The 18,321-nt window shown below is 41.3% G+C and overlaps 1 protein-coding gene across 3 annotated transcripts in view; it reads left to right on the top strand.

Annotated features, from left to right (window-relative positions):
- Window positions 1–17,660, top strand: part of SPECC1L (sperm antigen with calponin homology and coiled-coil domains 1-like) — a 77,647-nt gene extending 59,987 nt beyond the window's left edge. For all 3 annotated transcript variants that reach the window (XM_015416715.1, XM_015416716.1, XM_015416717.1), the window contains exons 14-16: window positions 13,802–13,918; window positions 15,243–15,302; window positions 16,478–17,660. In XM_015416715.1, the coding sequence (XP_015272201.1) occupies window positions 13,802–13,918; window positions 15,243–15,302; window positions 16,478–16,567 (267 nt within the window). In that variant the 3' untranslated portion in view covers window positions 16,568–17,660. The remainder of the gene's footprint in view (window positions 1–13,801; window positions 13,919–15,242; window positions 15,303–16,477) is intronic.
- Window positions 17,661–18,321: the final 661 nt, after the last annotated feature.

Raw genomic sequence — 18,321 nt, 5'->3', positions numbered from 1 at the left:
CTGAGCACCAGCCCCGGCTTCGCCGGCTCACGGAAAGGGGGCGCTCGGAGCACGGCGGGCGAGGTAAGGCGATGACTTGGGCCGGGGCGGGGCTGAGCTCCGGGCCGAGGCGGCTTTCGGGGGCCGAGGCGAGGAGAACTCACCGGGTTTGTAGCGGCTGGAGGGATCACTGCGCAACAGGTAGGGAGGAAGGGGAAGGAGAACTCGATCTGGCCGCTGGCTCTCCGGACCCCCTGCTGGGCTCCCCCCGTTTCTCTAGCTGGGCTGGAAGTGCCTCCACTGGGGCCCCTGCCTGCCTGCCTGCAACCCATCATGGCTCCCGCTGAGGTAAGGGACCGCCGCCGTGGCTCCGGTCGCCCAAGTCCCCCTCTTGCCGGGCGCTGCTGCTGCGCCAGCCCAACTTCGCCAGCCTCGCCAGCCTCCCCTCGCAGCCCAGCTTTCCACGGGACTCTTCTGCCCCGGACATCATCATTTTCCCCCCCCAACCCGGCGATGGCGGCTTGTTCTCTTCCCCCCCCCGGCTCCAAAGGGAGGGCTGAGCAGCGAGCCACTCGCCGCTCGACCCTTGCCGCTTCCCTCCCAAGCGGCGGCAGCAGCGGTCGCTCTGTGAGTTTCGGGGGATTTAAACATTCCCCCGATATTTTTTTACAGATTTAGGATTTTTGTGCACACGTGGGGACCGCCCCTCGTGCGCACAAACCTCTCCCTCCCTCCCAGGTCACCCCGATGTGCGGATTTAAGTATCCACACACCAGGGGGCGACTTGAGGATTAGATATATAGATATATGGTCAGATATGCTGTAAACTGTATTAATATAAATTGGATGATGCACAGCTTGCAGTAGTTCTATCTTGTTTATATGGTCTTCCAATATTTGCATTTTTCCTATTATTTTCATTGTTCTTTCCATTTTTTCTTTTTTTTTTCTTGGAAGCAATTGCAATAAGATTTCCTCTCATATAAGCTTTGCTTTGCTTGTCTCCCAACGATGTTTCTTCTAGTGAGCCAATAAAAAGAAAAACTGGATTGGGGAGGGGGCAGAATGTATTGGTGGGGGAGACACACACTACTTCCTGCACATAAGACACTAGCATGTTAGACCCAAAGGTTCAGCCTGAGCTTTCATCCTGATGTGCTGTACTTCTACTTTTCAGCAATTATTTTTATAAAGGAGCATTCATGCCGCAGTTCCCTGCTGGCAGATGGTAGTAATACAGTCCAGGAACAGCTTTACCACTTGGTTATGCTCAGTATGTAAAATGACCATTAAGTTCTCCAAAGCATTGTCTTTAGGTTTCTTCTCAGCATTGTACATGTTTACAGTGTTTAACTGGAATGTGTTTTGAAATCTAAAGTTCCTACCTGAGTATTGGTATCACTTCTGTAATGTTTTTGCGGTCACTTCTTGTATTGTGGGGGCATAATCTTATTTAAGTTATTCTTTTTGTGGTACCTGTGCAAGTGCCCATACAGGTTCTGCACCTGTACATAACAGCATTCAGACAATTCATGTCCATCCCACCAGTGGAAATACAGCATAATATGCATGTTTCAGAGTGAGGCAAGCACCATCTTGCTTAGCTATCTTTCAACTGCCACAGCATTAACATCACAGATAACTTTTTTCTGTACAGTTTCACTCTGCACCAAGCTATTGGCCTGATCCCACTCTCCATTTCCTCTCACCATCATTGTTTTTGGTATCTCATTGCCTTTAGTGTTTGTCTTTCCTCCTTGGAAGAAGGAAGACATCCTGATGAGGGTTCTTGTCCTGCCTTGGACCAGACAGAAAGGCTTCTTCAGGATTCTGCAGCTGCAGAGCCTGTGCTTGGATTTTGATCCATTCTGTCATCTCAGTGTATGCAGCCTTTGCATAAAGGATTCTGCATCAGGTCCCTTGATTTTCCTTGGCAGTAGAAGGACCTGCCCAAGGTGGAAGCACAGCTTTGTTACATCCCTAATTAAAATGTCTTCCTCCTCTTAAGTCCGAAGGGGAATGGAACACTGGATTTACCATGAGTGCTCCTTTTCTTTGTAAGTAAGGAAGACTTCACCTGCTCCACCCACATTGATTGGGTGTGCAACTTTGTGGCAAAATTAAGATGGAATTTGTCTCAGTTTTGTTATAGAGGAATTCCAGGGACTTTACTGTCTTTCTTATCTTGTGCATTTTTTAAAAACAGCAGTGTGAAGTGTTGCTTGGCAAATATTTTTATGTGTATGTCCATGTTCTCTCTTGAGGTTTCTGTAATATTTGGGGGGCAAGAACAGAATGACATCATCAGTGTTCCCTCTAAGCTGAGTTAGTGTGAGCTAGCTCACAGTCTTTTGGCCTCCGGCTCACACATTTTTGTCTCAGCTCAGGAAGGAGGGCTCCAGAGCAAACTAATTTATGCAGTAGCGAAATTGCTCACTCACAACTTTAATGCCAGCAGCTCACAAAGTAGGATTTTTGCTCACAGGACTCCACAGCTTAGAGGGATCATTGGACATCATACATTTTTGTCCAAATGGATTTTTTTTCTACAGTGCCTGGTCTCTAGTTTCAGTTTATCTCCAACTGAAGAGGGAATCTTCCCCCTGTGGAACAGGCAACACTTTATGAAAGGTTTGGTACTGCCTTCAGAGTTCAGTGGGAGGAATGACCTTCATCAGGATGTCTGGTTTATCTCTGAAGAGAAAGTAAATCCATGATGAACACAGTGTTTTGTTTTGGTTTCAGTTTGCCTTAGGTGTGCAGGCTTGCAAAAACAAAGTGGCCCTTTTTTAAAAAAGTACATAGGTGTGGTAGCAAATTCCTACCACCAATGGGAACAACTACTTTGTTTTTTGCTTGGACAAAGAACACAAATTCGTTTTTTGCCTTTACTGCCCACAGTTCACTAAATGGGTATGGTGAATTCTGCTACATAAGCTACACATCACATTGTGGGAATGAGCTTTCCTAACTTCTGACTCCATGGCTTTAATCCCAACAAGATCCTTTGCACAGTTATACTCACCTTCAGCAACTCTATTCCTCTGTGCTTTCAGCTAACATGTTGTCTCTGGGATATGTGGCTTTGTGGTCCTAATCTCAAGTAAGGCCAGTGTGGTACAGTGGTTAGTGTTGGACTAACCTGGGAGACCCAGGTTCAAATCTCCATTCTGCTGTGTTCACTGGGTAACCGTGGCTCTCTGCTATGTGTACCTCACAGGACTGTTGTGAGGATAAAGTGGGAAAAGAAGGAAAAAACTGAAAATAAAGTGAGGCTAAAGTGGGAAATGTGCCACCCTGAGCTTCTCGGTGAAAAGGTGGTATAAAAATGCTAGGGCACTCTTAAGAAATGTAACTATTATCTGGAGAAAGTAAGGAAAAAGACCTGTAGAACAACTTACAGTATGAATCATTTTGAAAGTACTGGGCTGGAGTGATATGAATGGAAACGTACTCTGTCAATGGATGTCATATGTGGCATCCATATTGAAGCATTCTGATTTCTTTAGTTAGAACTGGGTTTTATTCAAAAGCACAACAAACCCTACAGCATATAAAATAATGGACAATCCAGTAGGATATACTCCTGTGCAAGCCCATTCATTTCAGTGGGTGCAAAAATAAATCCAGGATATAATCATGAATAGGGTTTTAACATGAAATGCCCTACAGTTATATCAGTGTCTTTTCCCTAACTGCTGAAATAATGAGAGTCGGAGGCATGTAAGTGCAAGGCTTACCGAGCAGCAGAAGGCGGAAGACAACTGCCTTCCCACATGGTTAATCATTGCCAAGAAATAAGCCTCCACTGCAGAATGAGCATTTGTCTGCACACCTGATCACTCATGGCTTTCTGGGAAGGAGCATCAAGCTGGTATAAGTCCAGGCATGCAAGCACACACGCGCATAAACACACACACAGAAATACTCCTCCAAAAAAGGATTTATACCAAATAGAAATCTAACAGATTACATAGAACTTGGCTGGGAGGGCGGGATATAAATCTAATAAATAAAATAAATAATAAACCATTGTAACAATAACCAAATTTAATTCTACCAATTTAACCAAAACCAAATTCTAGCTTTAGATATTGCAAAAGCTTTTGATAGATTGGAACTCTATCAAAATAAATAAATCTGATAAATAAAATAAATAATAAACCATTGTAACAATAACCAAATTAAAGCAAACATTCTAGCTTTAGATATTGCAAAAGCTTTTGATAGATTGGAAATCCTCTATTTAAACATTGTACTATGTCACATGGGATTTAGAGATAATTTTATTCAAGCCATCCAAACTCATTCTTCAGCACCAAAAGCCCAAATTCAAATAAATGGTTTAAGATCTAAAGATTTTTTGCTTTCCCAGGACACAAGGCTGGGTTGCCCTTTATCACCAATATTGTTTGCGATTTCTATAGAACCACTAGCAACAATAATTAGGCAAAATCTCCAGATCAAGGGTATAATAAGGATAGAGAATATAAAATAAGTCTTTTTGCTGATGATCTCGTGTTATATATTTGGATCCAGAGAAATCATTATATGCTTTAGAAAGTAATATGTTCAGTAAAATTTCAGGTTTAAGTATAAACCATTCTAAAGCAGAGCTTTATCCATTGAATCTAACTTTGTGGCTAGTTAATTTCATTAAAGATAAATTTCCCTTTAAATGGGTTACCAAGTTTTGGCAATATCCAGGCATTAAAATACCATTAGATTTGAATGACTTGTTAAAATATAATCATACTGAGTTAGAGCTGGTTTTTGGCCTGGACATTTTGGTGATTCATATTTATTATGGAGGGCTTTTAATTTATCTTGTGTGTTAAACATAACTTATAAAGGGCATATCATCAGAAAAAAACTAAATCAGAAAAAAATTACTGAAGCCAAGATCCTTTGGTTTGAATACCTGCAAGTAACACATTTAGTAGAAAATCCAGAAATTAAAAATTCTTTTTTTTTGCAATATAAATTTGTCTTATTAAACATACACCACAGATATACAGGCAAACACTAACAATACTAAACACAAACATAAAATGGGAGCATCCCCTTCATACTTTGAGTAAATAATTTGTTGTCCATACATCTCAAATCATAAAACTTATTTCTCTGCCATATGATACTGTCCAAACTTTGCACAGTATTTAATATAATGTTCTTATTAACCTCTATTTGGGTCATAACATGTTTCAATACTTCAGTTCTTCAAACCAGTGATAAAGTCTTGACCATGTTTCTTCACATTTGTCCTCTCTGTGTCCTTTCAAGATTAAAGTTAATTCTGATTAGACCTATCACTGAAGTTGAAAACATACTTAAAGAAGGCACAGGCTAAAGTACTAATTTCAAAAATATATAAAATCTTAATTTATTTGAAGGGATCAAAACCATCAAATTATCAAAAGTCTTAGCATGTTGATTATAAATCTGAGTTTACCGAATCACAGTGGGAAAAACATGACAGTCGCAAATATATTTAACGAAAGTAATCAATATTCAAATGCAATCCTTTAAACTTCTAGCTCGGTTGTATATGACCCCTGTAAAACTTCACCATATAGATCCTAAAATCCAACCTTTGTGTTGGAAACAATGCAGTGAAATTGGTTCATTTATACACTGTTGGTGGTATTGTATCAAAATCAAAAGGTTTTGGCAACAAATATTAAAACAGATAAAACTAATTACAGGATATTTGGTCCCTCCGAGACCAGAGATAATTTTGTTCAATTATTGGCTAGATCCATCAGTTCCACCTTTGCATAGAGATCTAATAGCAATTCTTTTAGCAATGGCTAAAGCCACGATTGCATTAAAATGGAAAGATAAAAATCTCCCAACAGTCTTGCAATGGGAATCTGGGATTGTTTTATTATGGAGAAAATCTTGGATAAAATTTCACAATTGAAACCTCAAACATATCAAACAAATTTTATAGAACAATGGCTTCCTGTGTTAGAATTTATGGCAAATAGTAATACCTTAAAAAGATTTTTTTCTGGATAATCAGTATTATAGTTTGCTTGCTCTTTTTTAGAAACTGGTCTATATTATGGGTAGGTTTTGATATCTTATTTTCTTAACCTAGAAAACTAAACATAACTTGTTTTGTTTGTGTACTATTCCTCTTTAGATCTGTATAGTGATTTTACTTTAAATTTGTAGCTTGTACTCTTTGTGACCTGTTGTATTTAACAATTGAATTATCTCTGTTTTGTTCGTAAGCATGTTCTTATTGTTTTTGTTTATATTTGGAAAAAAGTTTAAAAGTTTTTTTTTTAAGTCAGATGACAAAGAAAGATTTCCAGATAGTCAGGTTTACAAAGCTAGATCTTCAGAGATCTATTTTGGTTACATAACTTCAAGACTATCTTCCTCTCCAGGAAGGTAGTTTAGAATTTAATCTACCTTGCTTTGTTGTTGTTCAGTCGCACAGTCGAGTCTGACTCTTCGCGACCCCATGGATCACATTATACCAGGCCCTCCTGTCTTTTGCCACCCTCCAGAGTTTGCTTAATTTCATGTTCGTTGCATCGATAACACTGTCTAACCATCTCATCCTTTGCCGTACCCTTCTTCTTTGACCTTCAATCTTTCCCAGCATCAGGGTCTTCTCTACAGTGAGTGCTCCCTTCTCATTTGGTGGCCAAAGTATTTGAGCTTCAGTTTCACTATCTGGCCTTCCAGGGAACAGTCAGGGTTGATTTCTTTTAGGACTGACTGATTTGATCTCCTTGCAGTCCAGGGGACTCTCAAGAGTCTTATCCAGCACCATAATTCGAAAGCATCTATTCTTCATCGCCCAGGCTTCCTTATGGTCCAACTCTCTCAGCCATACATTACTACTGGGAATACCATTGCTTTGACCATAGGGACCTTTGTTGTCAGGGTGATGTCTCTACTTGTTATTATGCTGTCTAGGTTTGCCATAGCTTTCCTCCCAAGGAGCAGGCGTCTTTTAATTTCATGGCTGCAGTCACCGTTTGCAGTCATCTTGGATCCCAGGAATGTGAGGTCTTTCACTACTTCCATGACTTCCCCTTCTATTTGCCAAGGAGTGATGGGGCCGGATGCCATGATCTTAGTTTTTTTGATGTTGAGTTTCAAGCCCACTTTTGCGCTCTCCTCTTTCATTCTGAGCAAGAGACTCTTTAGGTCCTCTTCACTTTCTGCCATTAGAGTGGTATCGTCTGCATATCTGAAGTAGTTGATGTTAACTTGTCCGTTATTCCGGTTACCTTTTGACTTCCAACTTTAGCATTCCAGTCCCCTATGATGATTAGGACATATTTTGGGGACGTTAGTTCTAGGAAGTGTTGTAGCTCTTCATAGAACCAGTCCATTTCAGCCTCCTCTGTGTCTGTGGTTGGGGCATAGACTTGGATTACTGTGATCTTGAATGGTTTTCCTTGGATTCAGACCGACATCATTCTGTCATTTTTGAGATTGTATCCCATTACTGCCTTTTTCACTCTCTTGTTGATTGTCAAGGCCACACCATTTTTTCTATGGGATTCTTGGCCACAGTAGTAGGTATAATGGTCTTCTGAGATATATTCGCCCACTCCTGTCCACTTTAGTTCACTGATTCCCAAGATGTCAATGTTCAGTCTTGCCATCTCATTTTTTACTACATCCAACTTACCTTACCATCTTACATTCCAGGTTCCCATGCAGTATGTTTCTTTGTCGCATCGGACTTTCCTTTCACCATCAGACACATCCACAGCTGAGCGTCCTTTCGGCTTTGACCCAGCCACTTCATTCTTTCTGGGGTTACTTGTACTTGCCTTCTGCTCTTCCCCAGTAGCATATTGGACACCTTCTGACCTGAGGGGCTCATTTTCCAGTGTCATATCTTTTAGCCTTTTGTTACTGTCCATAGGGTTTTCTTGGCAAAGATACTGGAGTGGGTTGCCATTTCCTTCTCCAGTGGATCATGTTTTGTCTGAGTTCTTTACTGTGGCCTGTCCATGCTGTGTGGCCCTCCACAGCATAGCCTGCAGCCTCATCGAACCACACAAGCCCCCTCCCCACGTCAAGGCAGCAATCCATGAGAGAGAATCTACCTTGCTAGACTAAAATTTTAGCTAGTAGTACCACTATTTATCTTATTAGAACTACCAGCAATGACCACTGAGCTATGTAAGAAAGTCCAAACTTCCCAGCTATAAAGCCACATAGAGAATAGCAACCATTACATCACCCATCATTGCAAAACTCTCTCAAATCTAAATGAAAACACAATTTAGCTCACCAACTATTACTCAAAGCAGGAATCAAGGCAAACTTAAATAATGAGCCCATATTATTCTCAGTGATAAAAGGTAGTGAATAAAAACAGCACTTGACTTACCAATTGTCTCAGAAGTTCAAGGGAAAGCAGGCCTTTACCTACAATGCACAAGGAAGACTGCAATAGGGGTGTGCATGAAAAAAATCAGCATTTTAAAATTCCCCCCTTCACTCTCCAGAGGCTTGCCACCACTGTAGTATTACTCGGAGAGGGAAAAGGAGGTATTTAAAAATGCCCCCTTCACTCTTCAGAGTTGTGCCACCACTGTGGCACGACTTAGGGAGGGAAGGGGAGGTATTTAAAATGCCCCCCTTCACTCGGCAGCACACCTCCACAAGTGAAGGGAAGGCTATGTATTCATTTCCTACTTGCAATTGTTCTGCTTCAGACATCCTCTTCTGCACATATTAAGCCCACTCTATTCATTTCTAACAGATCAAGATAATTCTTATGCATTTGCTTAATATTCTTCATAACCTTCTCTGTCAATGTGATCCTACATTTGAAGTTAAAAGTATTGAATCCTGTCCAGAAGTTTAATTTTGTCTAAACATTGCTTTGATTCTTCAGGTGAGTTTAGCCTAAGGGTGCCACATGTATAAGATTGTTCACATGTCAAGATAACTGAAGAGATCCTTAGGGAGGATCATGCGGTGTCATCAGATAAATTACCTTCCATCTAGTGCCTTTATTGCTGGAGGATCCAGCCACTTTCCCATTACAACAATGCATTCTCTCACACTCCAACCCAGCCTGTAGTAAAATGACTTGATTCTCAAATATTCCCTCCATTGTTCCTGAAATAGCTTTATGTGCTTTGGTTGTGGGTGGCTTGCTTTTCTCCCTTCATGCTATTCTTAGTTCAAAGTCATGACATGGGGTGGGGCTTACATTGCTAGCCAACTTGATGCTTGTTTGTCATGATTTCACATTCTGAGAGAAACCCAGTAGCCTACCATGTCTACATGGATATTTTTGCATGTACCAGAATGACTGCTGACACACACAAGTGCTCAGTTGAGAATTAAAACCACTTAGCAACGTATTTAGTTGAACCTCTCTGAAGTCTCACAGCAAAATGTTAGATACCTCATGTCCTCATGTTTGATCATCTTTCAAAGGAAGATAAGACCTGAGCACTTAGTCATAGTTGACTTGGCAAATTGATCAAACATTGATACTGACTATATCAAGTTTGCCGTTAGTCAGCATCCCTGCCATAAACCTGCACTGTTGTTGCAGCTTCCTGTTCAGCACTCCCACCTAAATCTCCATTTTCTGCAACTTGCTGCATTGATTGAGTTAATGTTCACAGCTGACAATAAATGATTGGCATTTTCTACTTTGAGGGCTATAAACCATTGGAACCAGTGTCCCTCCTAATCATGTGCATTACAGACAGACCTTAAGAACGATAAATGGGAAGGTGTTACACTATGCTGGTACAGCAGTCAGTCTCAAAACACACACAGCTGTGAGGTGATTACAAAGGCAGTGCAGGTGGATGCACAAACATACAAACATATGTAAGGACCAGTGTGAGGCATTTCCAGTAACATCTCCACCAGAGTGAAAGAAGTGCCTCTGTTTGGTGTTCCTTAACAGCTCTTCTTTCTAAACATTTCAGAGCTCTTCAACTGCCATTCATTTTTAGCTTTTTGATTTACATATAGAGAATGCCTTAAAGTTTTAAAAACCTCTGATTTCATCTTTGTGTCTTCTGCTGAGTCCCACATGGGTCTGCCTTGATGCGAGCCTGCCGCGAAAGGAAAGAACTCCACAAGCTTCTAGAAAGCTCCTTTAACAAGTGCTCCCCCTCCCCTCCGTCAGAGCTAGAGACCTTTTATCTCTCGTTTGGTCATGTGACAAAGGAGGAGAGAACACTCTTCCCTCGGTTCTCTTTCTGCCACCACGGAGAGAGAATATACCACGAGCTTCTTCTGAAGAAAAATCACTTCAACATTCGTTAATGTGATTTATTGTGAGAAAAAATCTCAATTTTGATGGTTCTCTTCAAAAAACTGCCAAGCCTGTGGCACGAAAATGGCATTCAGAGTGTTTGATGCAGTATGGGAGAAGGGCATAACACCAGCATCTGCCAGGCTTGCCGCCTTTTCACACCAAAAGTGTGCCAGTACTTGGCTCAATGCCTAAAAGCAGCACAATAGGAGAAGTTGTTGGGTGTCCCCCCAAAATCTTCCGAGTCTTCTCAAAAGAGTCCTCACCCTCCCTCTGTAGCTTCTATTCTGACTACTAAGTCAAAGCCCACTTCTGACAGGGCCATAACCACTCAGAGAGCAGCATCAGAGCCCCCAGCAAAGAAAGCAAAAAAGAAATCTAAACATTTAGAATCATGAACATCTTATCCTGACCATTCACCCACCACAGCGGCGAAGTTGCTGGTCGGCTCCCTAGCTGAACACCATTCACCTTCCTCCCCTTGATGCCAACACCCATCACCGATCTGACCCTGAAATTCTCCATCACCTCAAGGTCAATGTCACTTGTCTCCGAGTGAAGCATCAATGTACCCAACGTGATGCTGATCACATGGTAGCCCTTGATGCCAAACACTGTTGCCAATTCTAACACGTAGATTAAGCTCACCTCGAAGTCAAAGAACTCTCTCACTACAACTACATTCGCCATTTCATTGACGTCATAGCATCTCTACGGAAGGGGAAGGAATCCCCAGTCAAAAAATATGGATGCCAACCCCCTCTTTGGGTCCGACTAACTAGTATTCATCCCAGAACCTCAGTCTGTAGCAGAGCAAGCACTTCACATATTGGATGTGAGGAGAGCATTACTATTTTATTTAGATTGTACATCTCCATTCAGAAAAGACATAAGCCTGTTTGTCTGCTTTAAAGATACCCATAAAGGGAAGTCTATGTCAGCTGAGATGCTTTCTAGTCACAACAGCTGTTAGAATAGCGTGTGCCAGGGCAAAGATGGAATGCCCCCCCCCTCTAAAAGCTCACTCAATTGAGGGCCCAGGCATCATCTGCAGCATCCCGATTCAGCATCGATTTGCGTGAGATCCGCAAAGCAGTGACTTATTCCTCACCATCCACATTTGTGAAGCATTACTCAATTGATGTGGATTCCAGGAGGGAAGCAGCTGTGGGAAAAGCAGTGCTGTAATTGTTGTTCTGGTAAACAGGCCACACCCACGTTGGTAAGTGAGCTTGCCATTCTCCCATGTGGGACTGTACAGAAGACATGAAGATGAAAACATGGTTGTATTTATCTGTAACTGATGTTCATCAAGTGTCTTCTGTGCAGGCACACATCCCTTCCTCCTTTCCCCACTGTGGGCTGGCACCACTGTGCTCTGTTCTATGCTCCCCAGCGGTGAAAAGAGAACTGAGAGAAGAGTGATGCCTCCTCCTTCATCACATGACCAAATGGGTGGGAAAAGGTCTCTAGCTCTGACAAAGGGAAGGGGAAGCACTCATTAAAGGAACTTTCTAGAAGCTTGTGGAGATTTTTCCTTCCACAACAGGTTCACATCGAGGCAGTCCCGTGTGTGCCTGCACAGAAGACACTTGATAAACATCAGTGACAGGTAAGTGCAACCCATGTTTTCCTTGTAAAATGCCCACTATGTGATATGATTTAGAGGGCTCAAGACTTGAAATGTCTACTGATAAAGGTTAAAGTAGAAAGTGCCAAAGCAGGATTATAGCTGAACATCAGGAAGACAACAGTAGTGACTACTGGGGAATTACACAACTTTAAGGTTGATGGTGAAGAAACTGAAATTGTACAAGATTTTCTATTCCTTGGCTCCATCATTAACCAAAAGGGAGACTGCACCCAGGAAGTCAGAAGGAGATTGAAACTCGGGAGAGTAGCCATGAAGGAACTAGATGTGTTGCTGGCGACCAAGATCAAGTTATTTCATGCCATAGTATTCCCCATTACTATGTATGGGTGTGAAAGTTGAACAATGGAGAAAGCTGACAGGAAGAAAGTAGATTCCTTTGAAATGTGGTGTTAGAGGAGAGTTTTATAGATACCATGGACTGCCAAAAAGACAAATAAGTGGGTTCTAAATCAAATCAGGCTTGAACTTTCCCTAGAAGCTAAAATGGCTAAACTGAGGCTATTGTGCTTTGGTCACATTATGTGAAAGTAAGAGTCACTGGAAAAGACAATAATTCTAGGGAAAGTGAAGGCAGCAAGAAAAAGTCCCAACATGAGATGGATTGACTCAAAAAAGAAGCCACAGCCCTCAGTTTGCAGGACCTGAGAATGGCTCCTAACAATAGGATGTTTTGGAGAACATTCATTCATAGGTTCACCATAAGTTGGAAGTGACTTGACAGAACTTAATACACACACAAAGTAGCTGTAGCATCTTGTTTAACCAGTGGACAAGGACCTTTCTGTTGACATGTCAAGAAATGGTTTTGATTTTAAACACTCTACAATGTTCAGATTTTCTTAGAGCAAAAATGATGAGACATAAAGGCCTTGGGTGGTAAGGGAGCAAGCTCTCTTGAATTTTCTCATGAGGTAACTGAAAAAATCAGAATTCAAAAGTCCTTGATTGCACCAGCTTTTTCACTTGTTGGTTGGGAAGAAGGAAGTCTGTTCTTTCCCCCCTTCTTTATAGTAAGGTAAAATAATTCCCACATAGCTCTCAAGCTGAGTTGTGAGTGGAAAAGAGGCTTTTTCACACATGGTGTAGTACACTAATAATGCAAGCCTATGAAGTAGTATTCCAGTTTAAGCCCTTTAAAATCAGTGGGCTTAAACTGAAGTATCACTGCATAGGATTGCAGTGTAAACCACATGTTTCAAATCGTCATGTTGTACGATATATAATGTGGCACCAAGTGTTTATGGTGGGCAGATATTTACAATGGAGTCCTTTAATAAAGAAAAGAGACCAGAATGAATTCTCAGCAGAACAGTATATGAGGGAAATGCAGTTTGCGTATTTTAAAGAATGTACGAGGTGGCCAGTGTTAGTGTGAGCTAGCTCACAGATTTTTAGTTTCTGGCTCACACATTTTTGTCTTAGCTCAGAAAAGACGGCTCCAGGACAAACTAATTTATGCAGCAGCCAAATCGCTCGCTCACAACTTTAATGCCAGTAGCTCACAAAGTAGAATCTTTGCTTACAAGACTCCACAGCTTAGAGGGAACATTGGGGTGGCTTGTAGAAAATACAAAATTAGTGCAAAAAAAATTTTGGTGGACTGAATGCTAGAGGCTCCAAAGGCAGGCTCTTATTTGGTCTGTTTGCAGTACTTTACTGGGTGGGCCTGTGAGAAACTTAGTTGCCCTGTGCAGAGTTTTGGCTGAGCTGGTAATTTACTGAAGTATTCTAGGCTCTCCAGCTCTTTCCATAACATACCTTTTCCACTGTTTAGCTTGCTGCTTTGGATGGCTTTGTTCAGCACTCTTATGGTGAAAGGGCACCTTGCTAATAAAATAAGTAAACCTAAGAAGTTCATTTATTGTTCATCTAATGTGTGTGTATTTTCCCCCTCTTAGAATATTGACATCACAAACTTTAGCAGCAGTTGGAACGATGGATTGGCTTTCTGTGCTGTTCTCCACACTTACCTCCCTGCTCACATTCCCTATCAAGAGCTGAACAGTCAAGATAAGGTACAGTATTATATGTTTAATGTAGCTGAAATATTGCTAGATGCTATAACTCCCTAGCCAGTCTTTCATATACTGAATTACCTTCTTGCCACATAGTGTTGTTACCTTTTGTAGGAACACTTTTGTTGCACTTTTCCCCTGCTTTGCTAAAGATCTTTCTCAATCTGAGACCCCGGTGAGCAATATCTATCTGAGATCTTTCTACATGCAAAGCAACCACAAGACAATAGATTAGTGATTTGTGAGCAGTAGTGAGGTTTGGACTTAAAATTTCATGCAACTCTTGCTCACTCTCTGTAAAATATTAGGTATGTTTTAAAAATAAGTATTCTAAAGAGCCTGTCATCTGTTGCATATATGAATCAAATCCTAGCAACCAGAGATGGAAACTTAACAGTAGGAGTTTTCTCCCCATTTTTGACCATAAATAAGCACTGTATGGTGGAGGCAGGTTGAAAAACGTTGCTGAAGGCTGGTAATTTTGATGGACTTGCAAGGCTCAGTTGCAGAAATTTGAATAGCATAAGCCCTTTAATCTGTAGTATAAATTTACTTTTTTGAACTGAACATATGAAGCTACCTTATACCAAGTCAGACCATTGGTCCATCTAGCTCAGAATTGTTTCCTCTAACAGGCAACAGCACATCAGTGGTCTCAGAGCAAGAGAGGTCTTTCTCAGTATCTGTAATTTGAGGTCACTGTGCATGCAAAACAGATACTCTGTCAAAGAGCCATGGCAGTGTGACTCTGTATCTTCTTTAGCGTATGAAGTCAATAGCGCACTGCCCCAAGAGATCACAGGTTGACTCAGTCTCTTGCTTCCTATGCACAGTTGTCTAATATGTCTTGTGCTCAGTTCCAATGTGTGTGTGTGTGTGTTCTTGTTTTCCCTTCTTCCTTTGTCTCGTGATAGGGATGACTGATTTCTGTTCTATTCTGTCTCCTTTCTGTACTGTGTCCCCATGCTACATATTTCCCATGCCTTCTTGATTCCTTTGGCTTCAGTGACTCCCTCAAGCAATATGTTTTATGTTTTTAACGTAATTCTTGCAGAAATTGCTTAGGGGTAGTTTTGGAATGTGTAAAAAAGGTGTCTTCATCTTCACTACGTGGGTGTTAAAAGCATTCCTTCTAAAGAAAAAAACACACCTTATACTTTAAAGGCATTAAACTGTGAGTGGTTGTATGTCCCCTAGGATGGTAAGGGGAAGTGAGTTAGCTTGCTGTTTTAAAATGTGATATACTTTTTGGACAAGCCATTGAGGTAATGTTTCTGAAAGTTAAATTGTGCAAACTTGTAATGATAACTCACTATGCTTTCAGAGGAGAAATTTCACTCTGGCTTTCCAGGCAGCAGAAAGTGTTGGCATCAAATCCACTTTGGTAAGTCATTGGTGCAATCTGTCTAAATGTGTAGTTAATATTACACACAGAAATTCTAAGAACCATGGAAAATGCCTTCATGGTAAAAACTGGAGGGTTTCTTTTATGCCATGTGCTGGTATCCTTTGCTGCTTCTCAGTTTCCCATTTCAGGGCAGGTGCTATTAATGCGCAAAACAAATATACTGAAAGACTACCACAACCTCCACCATGCTGTACTTATCACAGCAGCCAAATGCACATTCTGCTTTTAAGAGAAATTATACTTCAGATACTTTGGAGTTCAGAGGAGGCAAATCTCTAAAAACTTTAAATCTCCATCATTGTTGGAGTCTTTGCCAGTTTGTATGTGTATGCACACAGCAGGAAGGCAAGTGTGGACTTCCTTTAAAAGTCAAAACTTGTTCTGTTGCAAATAATGATATATGGTATATGAAGGTGAAGCTGGGTTTGACCCAAGAGGACCATGTATGATGGTAGGTCAGTGTTTCCAGTTTGCTGATGATAATCAAATCTGAAGGACAGAGACTTACCTAGCCAGTTCTTGCAGGTTCACCAGCAAACAAGTACAGCCAAACTTCAAGTGCTGTAGAGCTTGGGTGCAGTGGAGTGAGTTGCAGTCCTAAGCTGCTTTTGATTCTTAGCAAGTCTCATTACCCTCTTTTCTTAACAGGAACCATCTGGTTTACTTACCTTTTCATTCTCCCACCAATTAGTGCTTTTTGCCAAGGAGCTAAATAAAAGCCAGTGGTAATGCCAATTTGATGGGGCATGGCTGAGTGACAGAGCATCTGCTTGGCATACATCCCCAGCATCTCCAGTTAAAAAGTATAAAAGATCAGTAGGTGATGTGAAAGACCTCTACTTAGTACCCTAGAGAGCCACAGCCATCCATTCTGAGTAGACAGTACTGACCCTGATGGACCAGTCTGACTCATTGTGAGGCAAATTCATGTGTTCAGTCTATGAGTATAAGAAATGGGTATAAGAAACTGTAATTCCCAAACAAGCCTCTCCTTCCAAGGTGTGCCCAGCTGAAAAGTAACAGCAGTCTTTTATTGGTTACTTGAAGTATTGTGGTTTAGATGAACAGCATTGTTTTCCTAGATGTTTTGCAAGGTGTGGATATCTTTTTATATTTTGATCTCCCCCCCCCACCTTTTTTGTTGTTGTTAGGACATTAACGAGATGGTACGAACAGAGCGTCCGGACTGGCAAAATGTCATGCTCTATGTTACAGCAATTTACAAATACTTTGAAACCTGAGAACCTGATAACAAAGAAGAATATTAGGCGAAGCTGAAATCCAGCTTGATACAGTAATCTCGACCGAAACAGTCTACATCCCTCGGCCTCCAGTGAAATTCCTACTGACTATTTTGAGTGGTTTTTGTGAACAAGGTTTTGTTACAGTGCTTGTCAAAAACCCAAATAGCTAAACTAGCTGGATTAAGTTTGAACTTTAAGAACAGCCTTGTATAGACCTGAAGTTCTCATACTTTTTTAAGGAAGAGGAGTGAACTGAATGGATGCCACAGAATACACAAGATTTAAGTGGACAGCTGAAAGTAAGAGATCTGTATAATAGAATTACCATTCTTTCTTCAGAAAATACCCCCAAAGGTTGGGTAAATCATCTGCTCATGGCGCCCCCAAGTATGGGAACAAGTTACTTATAATCTAGTTATTGCCTTATATCTCCACCTCTGCCAAGTGCACAACTTTTATAGGAAAAAAGAGGTTTGGTGTATGTTTCTCCCCTTATGTCAAGCTCATCTGTCTGAAGAATGGTGTCAATTCTGAGATGAGATTGGCTTGGTGAAAAAGCTATTCAGTTTAAGGATATGTGTTTAAGCCTACCTCTGCTCACTAATAACGGCTTCCAACTTTATTACTGGATTAACTCCAGCATTAGCACACGTAGTTCCCAACTTTCAGGACATTACTGTATTTTTGTTCTTCTAGAGGAATTTTCTTTGTGTGGATTTTACGTTTTTCTCCCTGCCCCCAGGTTGACAAAGTGGAACCTTTTCTTTGCAGAAATTCTGATGATGCAACATTAAAAGTTTAGAATAAAATTGTTTTGGTCATTGGATAGAGGTATGCTCCTTTTAAAAAAGAAGCCTAGTTTCTTGCCTCTGTGGCCACCTAGCTTTGCCGTGGGTTCTGATCTGTGCATCCACCAAGAGCTGCTGCTGCATGTCCTGAATCTATTTAAAAGGGGGTTCCATGACTGTCCCTCACAGGCCTTGCTGAAATGAATAGCGCTTGCCCAGCAGTATTACTTGGTAGGTTGTGCGTCTTAGATTAAACTTATTTTTATATAATATTAACAGTGCCATCCTAAACAAAGTTCCACCTTTCTAAGTCCGTTGACTTCAGTGGGCTTAGAAGGGTAGAGCTGCTCTTAGAATGGCACTGTAAAGCTGGTAAGGGAAGAAAATGTATCTTGAGTCTTGTATTGTATTGTTGAATCCACCTAGCAAAACGTTTTGGGTGAAAACTATTCATGCAAGTGCCTTACTTGCCTTGAGCTGAGAGAAGCCACAGCTCCAAGGCACTGCACAGAAGTCCTACCAATCCCTAAGGCATCTAGCAGCAGTAGCAGGACTTGGATAAAGGACTGCTGTGATTCTGTCCTTCAGAGATTATGAAGCCTCTGCTCCTGCCATGGAACAGTTCAGCCTCTGTGGAGATCTTGGAACTGTCACTGCTGGGTTGTTTGTTTACTAATGAACTCTGTTAGCCTTTGTTTATAAATGTACTTAGCTATTTTCTAGTCAACAGGCCAACTAGGCATACTAATTTTGCAATTATTTCTGTATACCTGGAACTCTTACAGGACACTTCGAATGTCATAGGTGTGTGAATTCAAGAATGTAAACCAGATCCCAGGCTGGTTATCAAAGGACCCCCAGGACAGAGTATGGATGCCAGGACAGTATCTTGAGGCAGGCCAGAACAAGCTCTGAAGAGTGTAGCCAGAATCAGTTTCATTGTGCCTCCAGGAAATGCTCCAT

Source organism: Gekko japonicus, unplaced genomic scaffold, assembly GCF_001447785.1.
Source record: "Gekko japonicus isolate JY-2015 unplaced genomic scaffold, Gekko_japonicus_V1.1 scaffold16, whole genome shotgun sequence".
Taxonomy (NCBI): Eukaryota; Metazoa; Chordata; class Lepidosauria; order Squamata; family Gekkonidae; genus Gekko; species Gekko japonicus.
The sequence above is the reverse complement of the archived record's forward strand: the minus strand, read 5'-3'. Positions and strand labels throughout refer to the sequence as shown.